The following is a 21,205-nucleotide window of genomic DNA, read 5'->3' on the forward strand; positions in this document are numbered from 1 at the left end:
TGTCATTACACCTTACACCAGCAATAGGGCTTATACTGCAACTCTGCTTCCTGAGCAGTATTTTAATGTGTGTGCGTTCGTGCGTGCGTGCGTGCGTTTTTGTCCTCATGTGTACATGTGTTTTGTGTTGTGAGGGTGTCTGAGTGAATAAATTTGCATGTGTGTGTGTGGGTGTATGTGTGCGTGTGTGTACGTGAGTGTCGAGTGTGTTGCTGATGTGGTGTTTCTGTGTGAAGAACATGCATGTGTGTGTGTGTGTGTGTGTGTGCCTCTCCCTGCTTGAACAGCTGTGTTTGGACAGAGGGTCCCTGTCGTCCATGACCCTCTATGTGGTCTGCGTCGTGCACGGCCCTTCGGAATGTGTGCAGAGGAGAGGAGAACCCTTTCAAGCCCTCTCTGCCATTTGTTCTGCCCGAGATCTGCACGAAAGCAGCTTCCGGAACAATCTAGCATTCTCTTTCCTCCCTCGCTTGGTCACGATGGAGTTACCCCCAGACGCTTTCACAGTTTTACCCCCAACCCCTCTTCCCCTACCCCCATGTCTGAATGAATCTCCACATGAGTTTCAAATAATTTCTCACACTCAGTCTCTCTCTCTCTCTCTCTCTCTCTCTCTCTCTCTCTCTTTCTCTTTCTCTCTCCTACTCTTCTTTATTTTTTCTCTCTCCATCCCCATATCTCTTTCATCCTCCATCCATCACTATTTCCCTTTCTCTCCATCCACCCCCCCCCCTCTCTCTCTGTATCTCCCTCTCTCTCCCTCCCCTATTCCCCACTAGAGTTTGAAAAGATCTTCTATCGTCATGGATATCCAATGTTGTGTAATAATAACTAGTGGCAATAAGCAGTTTGCCCACCACAGCGAAGTCTTGGCATCAGCACCTTCTCAAAGCGAACGGACTGGACTTGCTGTGCTGTGCCAAAGAGCCATTTTCTCTTGTTTGAATGTGTGATATCCTCACTATGAGCTATGCATCACCAGCACAAGGAAAAATGCCTCCTGTACAGAAGAGCAGTATTACAGGATGCTTACAGAGATGGCTGAAGATGACTATAGCATCCTTCGGGTGTCTTCTCTCCTCTTCTCTTCTCCTCTCTCCTCTTCTCTTCTTCTCTTCTCCTCTCTCCTCCTCTCTTCTCTTCTCCCCTCCTTCTCCTGATATATATCCTGATCCTGATGTGTATATATATATATATGTTTCACATATGCATGCACTTTGGTATACCTAGGGCCATGCAGGCACATCTTGTTACTGTGTGTAGGGTTGCTGTGTGTATATGTTTTAAATGTTTCCACAGAAATATTAGGTTCTGTTTTAGGATGTCAGCAGGTCTGGGTCATGAGGTCTAACCAAAACCTGGCTGGCTGACCTTTACTCAGCACACACACACACATGCATGCACGCACACACACGCACACATGCACACATACACACACAGGCGCACACACACACACACACACACACACACACACACACACACACACACACACACACACACACACACACACACACACACACAGCAAAAGAGACATATACATACACTTACTGTACATGCACTCATGTCCATTGAGTGTGTGCGTGTGTGTGCGTGCGTGTATGTGTGTGTGTGTGTGTGTGTGTGTGTAAATGACTAACTAGGTGCATAGAGTTTCATAGCACACACACATGTGTGATATGATGGGCTGTGGATATTTGGCACTGTGAGTGTTAGCTCAAGGAGTCTTGTTTCCTCTGCTTTTATTCCACTGGAGAATGTTCTCTCTTCGGCTTGTCTATACGACTCAAATGTTCCTCCGTCCTCAGTCTCTCTGTATTCCTCCCAATTTCCTCCCTCTTTGTGCAGCCACGCTTCAATTTGATCTTCTCTTCCTTTATTTCTCTTGCTCTTCATCCTTATCTCTTTTTCTTGCCCTCATTCTCCATCTCTCTCTCTCTCTCTCTCTCTCTCTCTCTCTCTCTCTCTCTCTCTCTCTCTCTCTCTCTCTCTCTCTCTCTCTCTCCCCACTCTTGGCTTGCTGACAGCGGAAGAGATGTGCCAAAGAAACCTGTCTGCTGGAGCAGTGAGGGAAAATTGATGGCTGTCTGTACAGTGTGTGTATGTGTGTGTGTGCGTGCGCGTGTGAGCTTGCCTGTGTGCGTGCATGTGTGCGTGTGTAGGTAGGGGTGTTTCCCTGTGTATGTGTTTGTGAGAGACTGTGGGGGCCACCCCCACGTCTACGGAGGTGCACCACTGGATAAGGTGGTGTGTGAGGGGAGAAGGTGGCAGTAGACAGCAGTGCAGTAGAAAAATATATTCATTTATTCTCCACAAACTCCTTTTACCAGTGCATGTATGTGTGTATGTGTGTGTGTGTGTGTGTGCGTGTGTGTGCGTGTGTGTGTGTGTGTGTGTGTGTGTGTGTGGAGGTGGGCGCGTGTTGGGTGTTCTGTCCCTCTGCCAACTCCGAGCAGCAGCACACTGATCCGTTTCCGTAGCAGCCGTCACCCTCGGAGCTCGTAGCTGTCATCGCGAGTGCGACTGATTTAGCAGCGAGAAGCCAGGCCGGGCCCCATGGTCAGGACCAGCGCTCACACAGCCAGGTTCTGGGCTCCAGTTTGGTCCAGTGAGCAGAGAGGAAGAGGGACCCGCCTGGACTCTGGTCAAGATGATATCCTTGGAATACAAACGTGGAGTTTTTTCCTTTGTGGCCATCAAAATCTGCTGCTGCTTCGGGGAACATTACCTTTTGTTTGGGTAAAGTCTCATGGACAGACTCTCTCTCTCACACACACACACACATACACACGTACACGTACACACACACACCTGACAGTTCCTTCTCTTTTTACCGAGCCCTTAAAATGCACTTCCTCCACAGTCCTCCCCACTGACACTTTAAACCTGACCTCTGTAAACTTGCTGTCATGCACACCTTCCAACACCAGGGGGCACTGTGGTGGTGTGATGTGGTGCGGTGCTGTGCGATGGGGTGATGACAACTCATTGGCCTTTCTGCGGCTGAGCTTCTGACGCCCCAGACAATGAAATGTTTATGGTTGTTTCCTTGGCCACGTACTGTCTCCTCTGCGCTCTGTAGTTTGGAGATGTTTTAGTACTTTGCACACTTGGCCCTGTCATAGGAAACGCTTTCCCCCTCATAGAGCATAGACAGACATCATCTCTCCGTTAGCCTCCACCCTTATATTGCTCCACAGACATCCACAGTGACAAGGCTCCATTACAGAATGCTTTCTGTTGGGTGTTGGGTTAAAGGGGTGGTTGGGTTCTGTGGTTCTAGCGAGTGGTCGTTGATATTCACAGTTTCCTCCCTGATCTCCTCCTCCCACCTGGTGTGAGGCCTCTGCTGCGGTTGTGTGGCTGAGAGGTGGGGTTGCTGTCGTGGAGGCAGGTTGGTTCAGTGAGGGATGTACAAGCAATACACTAGAAATGGAGCAGCACATGGGGTCTGGTCTTGTCACCCCATAGGAAATCTGGGTACTTCTCAAGCAATACACAAACAATTGAGCAATACCCACCAGTATGTTGTTGATGGTGTCTGGTATGTTGCCTCATGGGAAATCTGTGTTTCGTTTAGTCTTAATATACAGTAAGATTACAATCTTCGATTTAATTACTACAATATTTGATTTAACATTGAGTAATTCATCAGACCCTTGTGTCCAGAGTGAGGCATATTATTGCACAGATTTCTATCAGTATACTCAGTTCTATGGGGAAGGAGTCTGTTCCACATGTGAGGCACGCAGGGGGAGTCTCTAACCAGACAGTAACAGAATGAGAGAGAGAGAGAGAATGGAGAAGATAGAAAGAGAAAAGGAGGATAAGAAATGTGAATGAATGAGGAGAAGTATAGAATAGAGTGAGAGCAAGATGAAAAATGCAGTGAAAGGAGTCTGTTCCACATGTGAGGCACGCAGGGGGCGTCTCTAACCAGACAGTAACAGAATGAGAGAGAGAGAGAGAGAGAGAGAGAGAATGGAGAAGATAGAAAGAGAAAAGGAGGATAGAGTGAGAGCAAGATGAATGAGAGAGAGAGAGAGTGGAGAAGATAGAAAGAGAAAAGGAGGATAGAGTGAGAGCAAGATGAATGAGAGAGAGAGAGAGAGAGAGAATGGAGAAGATAGAAAGAGAAAAGGAGGATAGAGTGAGAGCAAGATGAATGAGAGAGAGAGAGAGAGAGAGAGAATGGAGAAAGGAGGATAGAGTGAGAGCACACATACACACCTGCCCACTTTTACACACACATACAGACACACACACAGGAATACACACACATGCACACAGAGACAATCAAATACATGTACACACACACAGACTTTGTTTGTATGCGTGAGAGTGTGCATGAGTGTGTGTGTGTGTGTATGTGTGTGTGTGCATGCGTGAGAGTGTGCATGAGAGTGTGTGAGTGTGAGTGTGTGAGTGTGTGTGTGTGTGTGTGAGAGAGAGAGAGAGAGAAAGAGAGAGAGCGAGTGTGTGTGTGTGTGTGAGAGTGTCTCTGTGTGTGTGTGAGAGTGTCTCTGTGTGTGTGTGTGTGTGTGTGTGTATGGAGCAGGTTAAAGGTGCTGCTGGCCCTCCTTGTTTTGCCTGTGCTTCATTTCCTCTCCTGGCAGGAGTGTGAGCTGGTGTGACCCCTGTGCTTTTATCAAGATCTCACTTCTCTTACCACCAGCATCCCCACTACAGGGGCCCACACATACACACCTATGCTTATACACACACACACACACACACACACACACACACACACTCTTTTACACACCTGCAGGCCTGAAGATTGACGACAATGTTCCAAAAATGTAAAGACCTTGTATTATTCATTATTCAATTTCAATTTAATATAACTTATAAAGCGCCAAAACATAGCACATGTCTTATGCCGCTTTACAGAGTGTTAAGTGTTCCTGTCTGTGTGCGTGTGCTGTGCTCTCTGTGTGTTGTGTAACCCACCATCTAGAGAACATTGCTTAGAATTCCAGGTTTTTCTGCTCTGATGTAAATGACACAACATCAGCTCAACACGTTTGCTCACACTGATTCAGTGTTTGCATGGGAACCAGAGCGTGGAGGTCTGTCATAAAATGCTCTGATTGTAAACCTGATCTAATTCTAGTAACAGCGCTGAAAATTGAACTCCCATTTTATTATTTAGTAATTGGAGCTGTTTGGAACTGATTAATGCTTAAGGCTAATGGCATGTTCTTGGTTAAATCCCTTAACCAGTCCTGGGTAATAGATCTGTAATGTGAACGATTACTTCTGTGGGGGATCCGACTCCATTACTTTGTCCTAGCTTATTTATTTTAAGTTTCTTCAAGCCTCGGGGGTCCCCTTTAGTTAGTGATTGGAATTAGACTTCATTTCACTCCAGCTCAGTACAGACTTTATTTGTTTTCCCATGGGCAAGATGAACGGCATAAGAACAGCACTGACACACAGAAACCAAACATAAGTGAAATGATTACATGACTACAATATACTGTAGGTAGGTAGTATGTATTGAGAGTGTACCCACAGTTTTCTTCACTGATAGGGATTCACATGTTAATGGTTGAAAGAATCCAGGACCTTTTTAATATGCACCCAGTATACACTGGGAAGCAGGATGTGAAAACTGGTGTGATGAGATTACTTTTCTCAAAGATAATACATACATAACATTAAACATAAGCTGCACTTCCATCTAATCCACAGTATTTTTTTTATAAATACAGATTAAAATATGTTCAATGTTTCTGTCTTGTAATCTTTTACGACATATGCATGTGCATACCTGTGTAATATACACATGTGCATACCTGAGTAATCTGTACAAAACGGATAGCTACATGACACTCAGCACAGCTGCAAATATATATAATGTTTTTCCAAATTGCGGAGCCCACTGTAAGGATGAGTAATAATTTGACTGATGGTATTTCACTGCGCTAGGCCACAGATTTGCCTGCAAACAATTCATTAGGCTGTCTGCCAGTGGAGACTCATAAGGGAAGCCAAGGTCAACACTTTTATATTATTTAAAAGATAATAATGACAGTAATTGTGTTCTAAAGTATTCATTTCTTAAGAAATACTACACATTTGATGCTGTTTATCTAATTTAAGCCCATTGTGCACTGTCCACACGTTCTCATAATGATCTTTTTTTACCAGCTCCGTTCAAATATAGCCTACAGTAGCCTATGGCTAGTCCACAAACTCAAACATTGTTTGTGCCACATGTATAGCACAATATTAACAATGATAAGCATGATATTAAGTTGGCACAAACAGCTTTCATTCCTTTGGAAAGAGAAGCATGTATGACATGATGCTTGCTTGACATTTTCTGTTTGCAATTAAAAGTGAATTATGAGCCTGGTAGCCAGTAGCCACCTAGCTACAGTAGCTGAGTGGAATGCGTTTCAATCGGCATATCATGTGCTTCATGTAAATAAATTATTGAATACTTCAAGACTCACCAGTTCCATTACACAAGGCAAAGACAACTCTTCATAATATTCTTGTCCACTTTCCAAATCACAGTGAGTGCAGCTATGTCATAGTGACCTGGATCTCATAGTTTATAACAGTATAGTAGACTAGTGAGAACCGGATACATTCACAATCTCCTCTAATCTCATATTTGTTGCCTCCACGATTTCTTTTTATATGTTTCTTGTATTTAAAAGAAGATATCAATCATCATCAACAATGACAAGCCAGCTGGAACCTACTCGTTTTCTCTCCCTCTCGTGCGTACTTAGATGCGTTCTCAATTAAATGCAGTAGCATAAGTTCAAGTTGGATCTTAATGGAGAGGACTCGAAAAGTATCATCTTTATGTAACATGCTGTTGGTGCTTTTTGACAAACGTTCTCTAACAAGAGTGCAAATCAGTTTGCAATAAAGCTACTAGTGATTGGCTAAATGTTGGTCCTTCCTCTGTCTCTTGGTGCCCTACACACAATGCGTAACGCGTGTGGGGGGTAGTGGTAGTAGGCTACTGAACTGTGCTCTGGCCGCTTGTCTCCGCTATTTTTTATTTTTTTTTAGTCGCGGGAAAGCGTCTCTGGGTTGACTGGTACACGATCAGGAAATTTAGTTTTTGATTCGAGACATGTCAAGTCATCACAAGTCAAAGAGGCAAAGTCCGAGTCAAGTCTTGAGTGAATAGTATTCAAGTCCAAGTCGAGTCGCAAGTCATGCCGAATTTTATCAAGTCAAGTCTGAAGTCATTAAAATCATGACTCGAGTCCAAGTCATGTGACTCGAGTCCACATGTCTGGGGATGGGTTTTAGATATGTTAACTATGACCATAAGTTAGTCATGGACGAGGGGTGAACCTATCCAGACCTGAAGCATTCCGAACGTAGCCAGTTTTTACCGATTCTTCCATAGCAACAGGGCATCTCTCATACTGCTCATATGCCATTTTGAATTTAAGACTCGAAAAGTCTATCGACGAACACAAATCTCATGTTGTTGACAGGAGGACTGTGTGTGATCATTCAAAAAGGAGGGTGTGTCGTCAATAGACTTATCGAGTCTTAAATTTAAAATGGCGTCGCCCAGAAAACAAGTGGAAAAGTTACTGCAGGTAGTGTCTATAAACTGCCTTCTAAATAAACTTTCAGCACACATACAATGTTGCCAATGTCTTGTTTTAAATGTTAAGAATTAATTACACGGTCGACGAAGTGTGGAGCTCTTGTTAGCCATGTAGATGGGTTAAAAAAGCGATATGTTTGCAGTGTGAGAGATGCTCTGTTGCTAGCGCTATGTAACAATTGGCTAAGTTCGGAATGCTTCGGGTCTGGATAGGGTCACCCCTCATCCATAACTCTAGCTTATGGTCATACTTAACATATCTAAAACCCATTTAACACCGGATTTCTCCTTTAACCCGCCCACAAAAGGTCTGGGCTGTTTCCCAAAGTCGAGCATACTTCCTTCTTTGCGAGTCAGGTTCTATGAAGATGAGGTTAGAGGCCTCCCTAGCGTTCTCGGATTCTACTTTGGAACAGACTAGCTAGTGTGAACATGCACGTCACCGCAGTCCGACTGTTTCCTTCTGTTTCAGATGCTCCGATGATTGCCAACGCAGAGGATTATGGGTATTTTTGTTCACCTGAGGATCCACAGATGCATCCTTGAAAATTTTCAGAACGAAGGATGCGAATTTCGGAGCATTCTTAAAGGGACACCAGGCAAGCCTGATGCTTTTTCTCTATGAAACTCCCCCTCGCTCGGTCTGAAGCTCTTTTCCTTTTTCTTTGCATCTTCCATCAAGGGTTTTCGCTGCTTCTTCGCTGGCTCTGCCATTATACACACGTTTGCAACAATCGCGTTTCGCTAGCCTGCCTCTGTGCTGTGGATGCAGGATGTAAACTGATCCTGCTTCGGTCGGCGGGTACGATACACTGAACTTGCAAGCGGGATATTCTTCCTACAGGCAGTAGGGGCGGGCGAGAGAGTCTTCATTCACCCTGTAATGAGTCATTTAACCATATACCGACTTACGAAGATGAGTAATTAACACGAAAACCTTGGTTGCCTGGTGTCCCTTTAACATTGGAACAGTGCCTGGCGGAGTTCGGTGATGTGGCGACCTTTGAAATGCAGCCTTTGACTTATGCTTTCTCGACTTTGGGAAACAACCTTGGTCTATTGAGAAGCCTCTATGACCAAACCAGGTGTTTGGGCCAATGAAATCGTTTGGGCGGGCTTTAACGATGGACAGATGGGCAACAGTGCCTAGTCATTCACGTCGCCTGAGTGTGCTTCAGTTGATTTTGTTTACAATAAAAAGGCTGTCGCTAGAGAAGCTAGATGTTTAGATTTTGCTGTGTTGATTGGTTAGGCCTATCCAATTGTGTGCAGAGGCATTTTTCCCCTGTATCATTTGAAATACGCCCTATAATCACATCCCAATGGTGCAGCATCAGACTCAAATTCTGAATAGAATTGAGTCTGGCAATGTCAGGCTACTTACAAGCCCATCTGCCTGGAATCAACACATTTCAAGTATCAATAATAAACAGATTTACTGCATTTCTAGTGCACACCATAAGTGCAGCAAAACATTAAATCACAGCTAATCCAGTTTTACATAGCTATAAATGACATCTCAACAACATTAGACCTACTTTACTCTGTCAGTACAGCTGATACTGACGCCCCCTGGTTATTCTAGGACTGATCTGGGACCTGTGCCCCCTCTACTATCCTGCTCCTGTATTTACTAAAGATGTGGGTCTATCCTCTTCTTCATGCCACCATTTAGTGAGGGGTTCATTGAGACTTGCAGTGTCAATGGCCAGTAACGTGAGTTTCCTAAACAGGCTCACTGAACTGGTAGATTCACCCTCCGAGCCTGTAGACTACTGTGCTTCATGCTCGGTGCAGTCCAGGACACAGGGAGAGTTGGAATAGCAGCGAAATGGCGCCCTCTTCAGGGTAGCAGAGGGGGCACAGGTCCCAGATTAGTCCTAGAGTACCCAAGGGGTGTCAGTATCACTGAAAGCTGCTTTACCCATAGGGGAACTATTCATGTTGTTCTGTAGCTTGTTCTAGCTTATTTTATTGGTGGTAATACATCATACACACAGCAGTCTTTAGGCATCGTTAGATGTCAAAATTTCCAAGCAGACACCTTCACACAATGCAAAGTCAGTGGAGAGCGATCAATTATGATAGCAGTGTATTGATACACATATCATTGCCCCTTTTCATATAAATTAACATAAAGAAATGATATCACCTACCTTGCTTGTTGAATGGCGTTATGCCACATTGGTATGTGCACTCATATGTGCAGTCCAGGTGTTGTTGATACCAAGTGTATGTTCAAACATGTTGCACATAGAAAAACATACACTCTGACTCACATGTATACATGCACATACACTCTTACTCACATGTATACAATACACACATAACATACACATTTAGGCACAGTTTGTACAGACATATTTACACACACACTCTCTCTCTCTCTCTCACTCACTCACTCACTCACTCACTCACTCACTCACTCTCCAAGAAGGGGTACATTAATCATTCTGCTTCTTTACCATTATCTTAATGGATCCCCCATTGCTTTTAATTGCATTGCATTTAAAAAATAAATAAATAAAAGACCAAACAGGAACAGACATTGTACTCCATTAAGCGCAGAGTCTGTCCCATCAGAGCTATTCTCCTACAGCCACTGTTTTAATTGACTTTCATTTCAATACCATTTAAGAGAGACTGCTATACACACACACACACACACACACACTTACATATTAAATCACATACATTCTAAATGCAGCTGTGTTCAATTTACCTTTTAAAAAGCTTTCACTCATCTACATAAAGCAGATAGAAAATGACTACATGGGTAGAGAATGCATTTCCATAGGTCTTATTTCTTTTGAATGTTTTTATTATGCTTACATAACATTGGACAAAAACAGTGATCAAATTATGTTGTGAGGGGCTTCATCAAACAGGTTCTGCCTGAACGATGTAACCAGAAACCACATTCAAACAGTGTGCTGCTCCGAGAGCCAATGACAGCCAAAGAAAACTGGCCTCTCTTCCAGACTATTCTCTCTATCACTTCTTTCTTTCTTCTTTCACTGTTAATTTTATGAATGCTTTCCACCTGTAGCCTTGCCATCTGTGTATCATGTTGGAGTCTTACCCTGTCATTCCTCTCTCTCTCTCTCTCTCTCTCTCTCTCTCTCTCTCTCTCTCTCTCTCTCTGATTGGCAGGTTTGGCATGGACTGCCTGATTCAGTTTGAGGACTTTGCCAATACCAACGCCTTCCGCCTGCTGAGCAAATACCGCAACAAATATTGCACTTTCAACGATGACATCCAAGGTACCACTCTCAGACCAGTATACACACAGGCACAGACACACTGCATACACAGACATATCTGCCTCTCCACATACCTGTGTGCACATGGACACACAGTTTGACCTGCATTGTCATACAGGCGCGCACACACACACACACACACACACACACACACACACACACACACACACACACACACACCCCTTCCTCCTCAGACACATGTGTTCTGGACCCAGAACATAGCATAGGCCTAGCTCTGCTGCTGATTTAGATAAATGGGAGCCCGACCGGCCAGCTTGCTCGTTCCACACGTCTGCCACCAGCTCCTCGTCTGAGTCAAATGAAAACAACATTCCAAGAGGATTTAGTTGTAATTACAGTAGCCCTCAAATTGAAAGGGTCTTAATTTTAACCACATTTATTTCTCCTCTCTTTCTCTCACTCACTCACTGTCTTTTAAAGACTTGCCATCAGCAGGCAAACCCATGCCAACATGCTGCAATCAGCTCTTTTTTCAAACACCTACAAGGAAATGGTGTATTTCCATCATGAGGTGAAACCTCAGACTTCAGACAGTTCTGTTTCCAAAGCTAGACTGCGGCCCAGACCACAATAAAACAATAAAACCAGGGACATTCAAAAACAGCTTGGTAGTGACAGTTTAGATTGGCTAGTAGCAGACATTACTTGTATTTGTAAAGAAAAATCACCCTCAGATATATCAAAAAGGACATTGTTTTATGACATGTTTTAATAATAGATTGGTTGATTTATTTATTTATTTATTTATTTATTTATTTATTTATTTATTTTCTTACAACCGTTGCTAAGCACTGATCAGTAGTTTCTAGTATCGATTTTCTCTATTTGAAAATGTCCCTGATATTTACAACATAATGGAAACCGAAGACCGAGGTTATTTACCGAGGGAAAGTCTCTGGCCGGTCTTAAATAGAACAAGGCCATGAGATCATCACAATACAGCAACATAATGCAGTGAGATACATGTGCATTTTATGAATGTGTATTCGTGATTCAGTGTGTGCTCTGTATAGTATGAGTGTATTTCTCCAGATATGGTGTAGGATCTGTGTGTACAGATGTCCTTAGTCACAGAGCCTTATTGGTGGGCACTGATAGCATAATACATATTATGTGTGTTATTCTCTTGTCCCCCCTAGGCACAGCTGCGGTGGCAGTGGCCGGGCTCCTCGCTGCCCTCCGCATCACTAAGAGCAAAATGACAGACCATACCATTGTCTTCCAGGGAGCGGGGGAGGTAAGTCTGTTGACCTCAATTAATCTGAAAATTTAAAAAATGTAAATATGATATACAGAATATAATATGCTGTATGTATTATATGGATATTTTGTAATGTATATAACACTACATACGGTAGCCCAGTGTTACATCATTCAGTTGGCTAGCTCCTACTTGTAACACATCTAGTTTATTGACTGTAATTGCTGGAGAACTAACCACCAACCATTGTTCCCATTTTCCTTGTGCCATCAGAGCTGTTTTATAGAGGCCAGAATGGGCATCTTAATCTGCCTTAAACGCCAGGTCATCATTAAACATGCCAATTATGCTGAAATTAGCACATAATTGTTTGTACCAGAGTAGGGCCCGAACATTGACCACACCGCTAGACGAAGCCAGTCAAATGGTGGATGACCACGTAGAGAGGCACGGATGGATCAACAAGATTTAAGCAACTCAATATTGTTTATTTTTACCTTAAAATAACGGTGTCATATGCATTTTGACGATACTCTGACTTATATTAGGGAGAATGTTGACAACTAGTAGTTAATTTCAGTTCTTACACTGTCTTACTTTGTATGACTTTTGCACCTTCTTTGTTCTCTGCAAATCAGAAATTAACTGAACAAAATAGGTCATAACTTTCTGCAGCAACGGCAGATGTTTCTTGTTTCCGTTTTAGTAATAAACCAAATCTGCACACCAGGTTTATATTAATTTATATTAATAATTATTTGCAATGCGGTCAGAGGGCTTTTTAGGTCAGTATCTGATAAGGTTGACAGAAGTCCAAGTCAACAATGATTCAGGTCGACAGCCGTTCAGGTCAAAGGGTATCTACTGTTGAGAAGATGTGCAGAGCAACTTGTGACCCGTGTGATTATAAAGCAAACAATAGAGGGTAAAAACATAGCCCCACCCTCAGCACCATCCGCTGTTTCCCTTCATCTCTTTTCCTGCTTGTTTCCCAGGCTGCCATGGGCATAGCTGACCTGATCGCCATGGCAATGGCGAAGGAAGGACTTCCACTGGACGAGTGCCTGAGAAAGATTTGGATGGTCGACTCCAAGGGCCTCATCGTCAAGGTAACCCTCTCCTCGAGATCTCCCGTGGGCTGTTCCGCCGTGCACTGAGGAAGTCACATAGCTGTGGCAGAGGTTGTTCACTACGCTTGACCACCTGTGATAATTGGCCCTGTCGAGTGTAGAAAACACACTAGATGAAACAGGCACAGCATGTCATGGTACCAGTGAAGACATTAGAGCTGTTCATCAGTCAGGCTTATGGGGAAGCTTGGTTAGTTGTCTGTTAAATCCACCTCCACTACAGATTATATGGGTGGGTCTATTGTATTGAGTGTATAGATGTGGTCGTTAGTGTTCCAAAGAACTCTGTGGGTGCAGTTTCCTATATGCAGCAGAACCTCAGACAACTGTAGCTGTTCCTGGAAGGAAGCGTTCTTCCTCTGTGTTTTGGAGAACCCACCAACCAACCACACCTTTGATCTCTAGCGTCCTCCAGCCACTGGCCACTGCTTCATCAGCGTCCTTTCTTGGGAAGGCTTTTCAGGGTAATGTGCCTAGAGAGGAGAGAGAGAGACACACAGGTTTTGCAATAGTGAAACCTGAAATGTGTCAAAACCTGTCATTAAAATGACAGGAATTGTCGTTAAAAACAAAAATATGAAATTAAGATCTAAAACCTTAAACTAAATAGATTATTTTAAAAATAATTCAATATCTTTTGGTTTGATTGAGAATACGGGATATGCATCTTCCTTACAAAAATGGTATGTGATAGTTCTGGCTGCAGGAAGGAAACCTTGTGAAGAGGAAAATGTCTTTGCACATAATGGCCTCATCCAGGGTGGTCAGCTTTCAAGGCTGGCTTTGCGTGAGATTGACAAAGACTAACCAAAACAGGGGTGGTTTTGGAGTGAGGTGCATTGTGTCAATGGATTTCTTTTTCTCGAATAGCATGAGGCAGAACATAAAAGTGTGAGATTTGCCTTTCAGAGGTGGCATCTGACAGACATATAAGCCAGAGAGTGCAGCACTTCACTTGATGATGTGCATTGTTATGTGTGTTAGACTGCTTAACCTTGCCCTTTAGCCAGGCTGACTTTTTACCGTGTTTTTCCACTCTCCTTCCCCCCCCCCCCCCCTCTCTCTCTCTCTCAGGGCCGAGACCACCTGACCCATGAGAAGGAGCGGTTTGCCCATGAGCATCCTCAGATGAAGCACCTGGAGGATGTGGTGAAGCAGCTCAAGCCCACAGCTATTATAGGTACTCTCCATACAGCTCCAACTTAAGCTTGTACCAAATGCCTCTGTGTCCTTAGAAACAAACATCTCTAGGTGTCATTTACACCACTTTCAACCATGTCTCCTTTATCAGAGAGAGAGAGAGAGAGAGAGAGAGAGAGAGAGAGAGAGAGAGAGAGAGAGAGAGAGAGAGAGAGAGAGAGAGAGAGAGAGAGAGAGAGAGAGAGAGAGAGAGAGAGAGAGAGAGAGAGAGAGAGAGAAAATAAGTATATATACTCTATTGATCCCGTGAGGGAAATTTGGTCTCTGCATTTATCCCAATCCGTGAATTAGTGAAACACACTTGAACACAGTGAACACACAGTGAAGTGAAGCACACACCAATCCCGATGCAGTGAGCTGCCTGCTACAGCGGCGCTCGGGGGGCAGTGAGGGGGTTAGGTGCCTTGCTTAAGGGCGCTTCAGCCGTGGATGTGTGCATGGGATGTGAGCAGTGCTCAACCACTTCCCCCGCCCACCTTTTTCCTACTGGTCGGGGATCGAACCGGCAAGCCTGAAGCCCTAACCAGTAGGCCACAGCTGCCCCACAACTGTGCACACAGGTGTGTGTGTGTGTGTGAGTAATTGTGAATTGACTTGCTGTGTTGCAGGTGTGGCAGCCATTGCTGGTGCTTTCACAGAGCAGATAATCAGGGACATGGCATCTTTTAACGAGCAACCAATCATATTTGCTCTCAGCAACCCCACCAGTAAAGCTGAGTGCACTGCTGAGCAGTGTTACACCATCACAGAGGTGTGTGTGTGTCTGTGACTGTGTTTATTTGCGTTCATCAACTGTTTCTCAACATCATTTCCCTCCATTTTCCTCGCGTCCCCTTCAGGGCCGAGGCATCTTGTGTGTGGTCATGCATGTGTGTGTGTGTGTCTGTGACTGTGTTTATTTGTGTTCCTCCATTTTCCTCGCGTCCCCTCAGGGCCGAGGCATCTTGTGTGTGGTCATGCATGTGTGTGTGTGTGTGTGTGTGTGTCTGTGACTGTGTTTATTTGCGTTCATCAACTGTTTCTCAACATCATTTCCCTCCATTTTCCTCGCGTCCCCTTCAGGGCCGAGGCATCTTCGCCAGCGGAAGCCCGTTTGACCCCGTGACCCTTCCCGACGGCCGCAAGTTCTACCCCGGCCAGGGCAACAACTCCTACGTGTTTCCTGGCGTGGCTTTGGGAGTCGCAGCCTGTGCCGTCCGAAACATCACGGACGACATCTTCCTCACCACTGCCGAGGTAACGTGCTCTCCATCCCGATCCATTTCTACACACACGTCACTTAGTGAAAGCTAGTGTATTCCAGAGTATTTTGGACAAAGTAAATGTGGTTGGTGGAGATGTTCAAATATCCGAGTACAGCCTGTTAGAAAGGGCTTCAGGAGCAATGCCTGGCCACAGTTGTTAGTTGATGGCTTGGCTTTTCAAATGTTAATTGTCAGATGATGACATTAGCCATTTAGATGCAGGCCTGACCACATGCACCAGCTGGGTCACCAGGGACAAAGATATTGATCTGTTTCTATGATAAAAAGCAGCATGTATATGCATTATACATACACTCCCCTCCCATAAACACACACACTGACAAAAACAATACACAAGCACAAGCGCACACACACACACACAGACGTAAGTGTATGTGTACAGGGTCTTCTCAGTTTGACCTGTTCAGTATTATCACATGCACTTCTCACCCCCTAATCACGCTGTGTTTAAACAAACCTATAGCCTCAGTTTGAGCAAACATATGACGCACACACACAGACACACGCTCACTCCGATGGATGGACACACTGTACCTCACAACGCAAACAGTTATGACACCATTCATGACCAGCCCCGCTCTCTCTCATAAACAGCTTGGTCATCCTATAATTGAAAAACACCATGTAATTTCCACTGTGTGGCACAGAGGGTTTTAAATGCATGTTAAGGTAAACAGTATCACATTCTTTAATAACAATCTATTTATATTTCCCTGATGACAGTGACTCAGCATATCTCATCTAAATGCATACTGTACTGGGGGTTAACGGTGAATGTCTCCGACTTTACTGAAGCTTGATTGTCTTTCCGTTGCTTGTTAGACTCTTCGATGAAAAAGCAGCCACCAACTGAGTTAATGCAAATCTAAATGCCACAGTCTCACTAAGTGTAATCTGTAAGATGATCTGAATGTCAAGTAACTGATGTACGCTTGGATAAATATTGATGTGCGTGGTGTGGAGTCACTGAAGAGGTGGGCGGCAGTAGATGGTGTATGTTGGATAATATCTGTTGATCTGAGAGGGATAATAAGTGACTGCATCTCTCTTCTGCAGGGGAAATCATGCTGTCATGTGGGACTACATGTAGTTGTGTGGGATGCATGTGAATCTGATTGTGTGTATCTGGGTGTTAGTGTGTGTCTATGTGTGTTTGTGTATGTACTATATGTGTGTGTCCGTATGTCTCTCTCTCTCTCTCTGTTTTAGTCTGTGTGCATATGAGTGGATGAGTGTAGCGATGGCAACTCTTTTTTTCTGAAGTGGTGGTGGGGTCCCTAGTCAGATAAGATTTGTTGTGCTTACATCCATTATGCATTGTGCTGCATACCTTTGGTGTCAGGGGAGCCATTGTGTACAGCAGAGCTGTCAGTGTGCTGTAAGTATGTTGGGGATGTGTGTTGGAGAAGCTTCCTGATGAAATAATGTGCTGTGTATGTAGGGAGGGGGGGGGGGGGGGGGGCAGGGCAGGGACTTACTATTGCAAGCAGAGTACTGTATGTATGATGTATGTGAGTGATGACAGTGAAGATGTGTGTGTGGGCGGGAGGGGAGTGGAGAAGATTCTGAAGACAATGTGCTGTGTATGTAGGGGGGGGGGCAGTGTGCAGCAAGTATGTAGAGGAGGCTTACTGTAGCAAGCAGTGTGCTGTATGTATGTGAAGTGATGACAGTGAGGATGTAAGTGTGTGTGATGGGGGTGGGGTGGGGGTAGGGGGGGCAGAAAGGCTAGACAATCAAGGACATGGGTAGATGGAGGAGAAATCAAAAATAATAAATAAAAAGTTCTATGGAGATGTGCAAAAGTTGGAGAAAGTCAGATATGTGTGTGTGTGTGTGTTTTGACGTGTGATGAAATAAGAAAATAAATAAAAGGTCTGTAGCATAGGGAGAGGGATGTAAAAGTGCTAAAAGTCTTGTAGGTGTGTGTGTGTGTGTGGGGGGGGGGGGGGTCATGAGTGCTGAGTAGTGAATGAGTGCAAAGTCAGTATAGTGTGAGTTCAGAGTTGGGAAATGTTTGAGAGTGCTGAGGAGTGAATGTGTGCAAAGTCAGTATAGTGTGAGTTCAGAGTTCGGATGGCCTGGGGATAAAAACTTCTCCTGAGTCTCTCAGTTCTGGCTTTGTGACTACATAGGCGTCTTCTTGATTTCAGTGGTAGGAATAATCCATTGTTAGGATGAGAAGAGTCCTTCAGAATCTTTTGGGCTCTTAGGAGTACTCTTCTGGAATAGATATCTTGTAGAGCAGGGAGTTGAGTTCTTATAGTACGTTCAGCTGAGCGCACTACTCTCTGCAGAGTACTACAATCTCTAACTGTGGAGTTCCCATACCAGGTGATGATTCTACCAGTTAGAACACTCTCAACCGCTGAAGTGTAGAAGGCCTTTATGATGGATGTAGAAACTTTGAATTTCCTTAGCTGACGAAGGAAGTAGAGTCGTTGTCTGGACTTTTTCAGAACATATTGAGTGTTAACAGTCCATGTTAAGTCTTCAGTAATGTGGACACCAAGGTATTTAAAACTTGTGACTCTCTCTACAGGTTGCCCGCCGATCATTAGTGGGGTGTAACTGTAGTTCTGCTGCTGCCTTCTGTAATCCACTACCATTTCCTTGGTTTTATTGATATTCAGTGTCAAGCTGTTAGATTGACATCACTGTGCCACCTCATCAACCTGATCCAAGTACAGCTGTTCATTGTTGTTACTAATCAGGCCCAAGATCACTGTGTCATCTGCAAACTTGATGATGGAGGTATGACTACTGTTGGCTTTGCAGTCATGTGTGTATATGTTGTACAGCAGTGGACTCAAAACACAGCCTTGGGGAGCACCAGTGCTGATGGTTAATGAGTCAGATGTCAGACCCCCCACTCTAACCACTTGTGAACGGTTGGTGAGGAAGTCAAATATCCAGTGACACAGATTTGATTATTCTCAAATCACTAGATCCTACAGCCTCTATGTTCTCAAATCACTAGATCCTACAGCCACTATGTTCTCAAATCACTAGATTCTATAGCCTCACTAGATCCTACAGCCTCTATGTTCTCAAATCGCTAGATCCTACAGCCTCTTTATTTTCAAATCACTAGATCCTACAGCCTCTATTTTCTCAAATCACTAGATCCTACAGGCTCTATGTTATTAAATCACTAGATCCTAAAGCCTCCATTTTCTCAAATCACTAGATCCCACAGCCTCACTAGATCCCACAGCCTTTTGGCACCACATCTCCTCCTAGGGATTTGATCATATGGACAATTTGACTACGCCAACTCATTCACCGTGATCCCATTATTTCCACTGCTGTCACACCAGTGTAATAGCAATATTTAGAATATTTCACTTTCTGAGCCTCGTATTTTTCTGTTTTCTACTCGTCTGTTACGGTTGTGCATTCTGCCTCTCTACACCACACAGCTACCCAATCACAGTGCGTCAAATCGGAGGTATTTCTGTCAAGCACAAGACAGACGCACAGCGGTCAGGGCTTTGTGTAATGTGTTTATGACACACAGACTGATGACCTTTCTTGACAGAGGAACACAAAGCCCTGATAAGCATCTTCAGTTGGGTGTGTAATAATATTGAGACAGAAGACAGAATCTGAGGGTTTGGAGATGAGAGAGGGTGGGGCGAGACGTGAGGCTGTGGTCTAAAGCCTGGGAGCTCCGAAGGAAGATGAGTTTTTAAGCTCAGATCCAGGAAGGTAGCAAGGCATTGAAAATGTTCTTGAGCAATATCAGTTCTCTTCAGAAAAGCTTCTTCTTGCTCACTGAGGCACACTCCTCTTTGTGTGTATGAATGCATGAGGGGTTTGGAGTGAAGGAGATTAATGTTTTTTTTCATCTGAGTGTGTGTGTGTGTGTGTGCGCGTGTGTGCACGCACGTGTGTACCTCTGCACCAGTATTTTGTACATGCTGGTGTAGCATTATGTGATTTGTAGTCTGTTTCCTCTTGCAGACCATCGCTGACCTGGTGACAGAAAAAGACCTTGCCGAGGGAAGACTCTATCCTCCCCTCACCACCATCCAGGATGTGTCCTTGAAGATTGCCGTCAAGGTGACATGACTAGTGACTTTCCCTTGTCTTGCCTTTGCCACTCAAATGCTTAAAGTGTGCTTTTCAGTCCCTGCGGAGGCAACTTGAGCTTTTGAGCTGACTGAGGATACTCATTTGAGGCCTCTGAAAAAGATGCTTTCCTCACAAAGACCACTCTTTTGAAAGAGATGCCCCAGGCTAACTCTGCTGATGAAAACTGAAGAAGAACAGAGTTCCTCAAATGTTTTGGTTAGAGTAATGCTCATAGCTCATAACAAAGGTTAGAGGTTTAGAGGTAGTTTACAAAGAAACAGATCCCAGTCAAACCTTTCGGTATCCAAAATATGTGTATTTGTACTCCCTCCAGCCAAAGCAAGGGTAAAGGGTCAATGGTGAATAGGCACAAGCATAAGTAAGTTATTCAATATTAAACTCGATTCAGTTCAGTATTCATGTAGAAATAGCGATTGAAATATATAGTCCCAAGGCACTTTACAGTGCCCAAGTTTCTGTTGACTGTTGTGCACCAACCGCATTGTTGACACGTTTGCAGCTGATTTGACCTGTTTGGCGTCACAGTTATTGGTCAGAGAGTGAGCACTTGAGAAGCTATTTAGCTTGCCTACCTGTTGTCAAGGAGCACAGTGCGATCAGACATTCCCCTACAGAGACACAATCAGTTATAGTGTTTTGCTTCTGAATGGCTAAATCTGGGGGGTTATTTCAAGTCTGTGGATTAGTGAAATCCTGAGTTTTTTAAATCAGAGAAGATGGTAAATCTCCTAATAAGAGCCTTAACAAAAGAACTCATTCTCAAAAGCTTAATTCTCTTAGCACAAGAAAGCCATAGGGCTCCTCATAGAAAACCTCCCATCAAAAGATTTTTATTGCGTTATTGGAGGTATAGATTGCATGATTTTTAGTTATTCAAGAGTATTTATTTACATTTCATTAAAGTGTCAGCTTAAATTGCCAGTATGTTGCCATGTTTACCATGTGCCATGTTGCATACATACTCATATCCTTTTTTTTGTGTGTGTGTGTGTGTGTGTGTGTGTGTGTGTGTGTGTGTGTGTGGTCGTCCCCTGTGTTTCCTTTGTTTGCATACACAGGTAGTAGAGTACGCATACAAGCACAAGATGGCCACGCTGCGCCCTGAGCCTGAAGATAAGGAGGCCCTTGTGCGCTCACTCATCTACAGCACTGATTACGACGAGTTCGCCGTCGACTCGTACCGCTGGCCAGAGGACGCCATGACCATCCAGAGCTGCAAGTTGTGACGGACATGGTCACCATGGTCAGGCGACTGGGAAAGAAGGAGAGGAGGAAGTGGAAGAGAAGGAGGAAGATGAATTAGCTTTATCGATCGTAGCACTGTTTTTACATGTTCTTAATGCTTTGTACGTTGGTGTGTGTTGCCCCCTATCTACCCCGAAGGAATCTAAAGCAGTTAATGAGGAATTAACTCAATAAAGGTGTTTTTATTACCA

General features: G+C 44.1%; 1 protein-coding gene and 1 long non-coding RNA gene across 3 annotated transcripts in view; one reads left to right on the top strand and one right to left on the bottom strand.

Annotated features, from left to right (window-relative positions):
- LOC121720433 overlaps window positions 1–7,492 on the bottom strand; it is a 12,127-nt gene extending 4,635 nt beyond the window's left edge. The window contains exons 1-2 of the long non-coding RNA XR_006034545.1: window positions 7,479–7,492; window positions 1,545–1,547 (exon numbers count right to left, since the gene is read on the bottom strand). This is a non-coding gene — a long non-coding RNA (uncharacterized LOC121720433). The remainder of the gene's footprint in view (window positions 1–1,544; window positions 1,548–7,478) is intronic.
- The window catches only part of me1 (malic enzyme 1, NADP(+)-dependent, cytosolic), a 108,506-nt gene extending 87,301 nt beyond the window's left edge, over window positions 1–21,205 (top strand). Inside the window, exons 7-14 of one of the 2 annotated variants that reach the window (XM_042106509.1) lie at window positions 10,745–10,854; window positions 12,015–12,112; window positions 13,072–13,185; window positions 14,281–14,386; window positions 15,015–15,157; window positions 15,469–15,642; window positions 19,638–19,736; window positions 20,828–21,205. In XM_042106509.1, the coding sequence (XP_041962443.1) occupies window positions 10,745–10,854; window positions 12,015–12,112; window positions 13,072–13,185; window positions 14,281–14,386; window positions 15,015–15,157; window positions 15,469–15,642; window positions 19,638–19,736; window positions 20,828–20,995 (1,012 nt within the window). In that variant the 3' untranslated portion in view covers window positions 20,996–21,205. Of the gene's footprint in view, window positions 1–10,744; window positions 10,855–12,014; window positions 12,113–13,071; window positions 13,186–14,280; window positions 14,387–15,014; window positions 15,158–15,245; window positions 15,414–15,468; window positions 15,643–19,637; window positions 19,737–20,827 lie in introns of those variants that run through there. The other variant, XM_042106510.1, reaches the window with a different exon arrangement.

The sequence above is a fragment of the Alosa sapidissima genome, chromosome 10, assembly GCF_018492685.1.
Source record: "Alosa sapidissima isolate fAloSap1 chromosome 10, fAloSap1.pri, whole genome shotgun sequence".
Taxonomy (NCBI): domain Eukaryota; kingdom Metazoa; phylum Chordata; class Actinopteri; order Clupeiformes; family Clupeidae; genus Alosa; species Alosa sapidissima.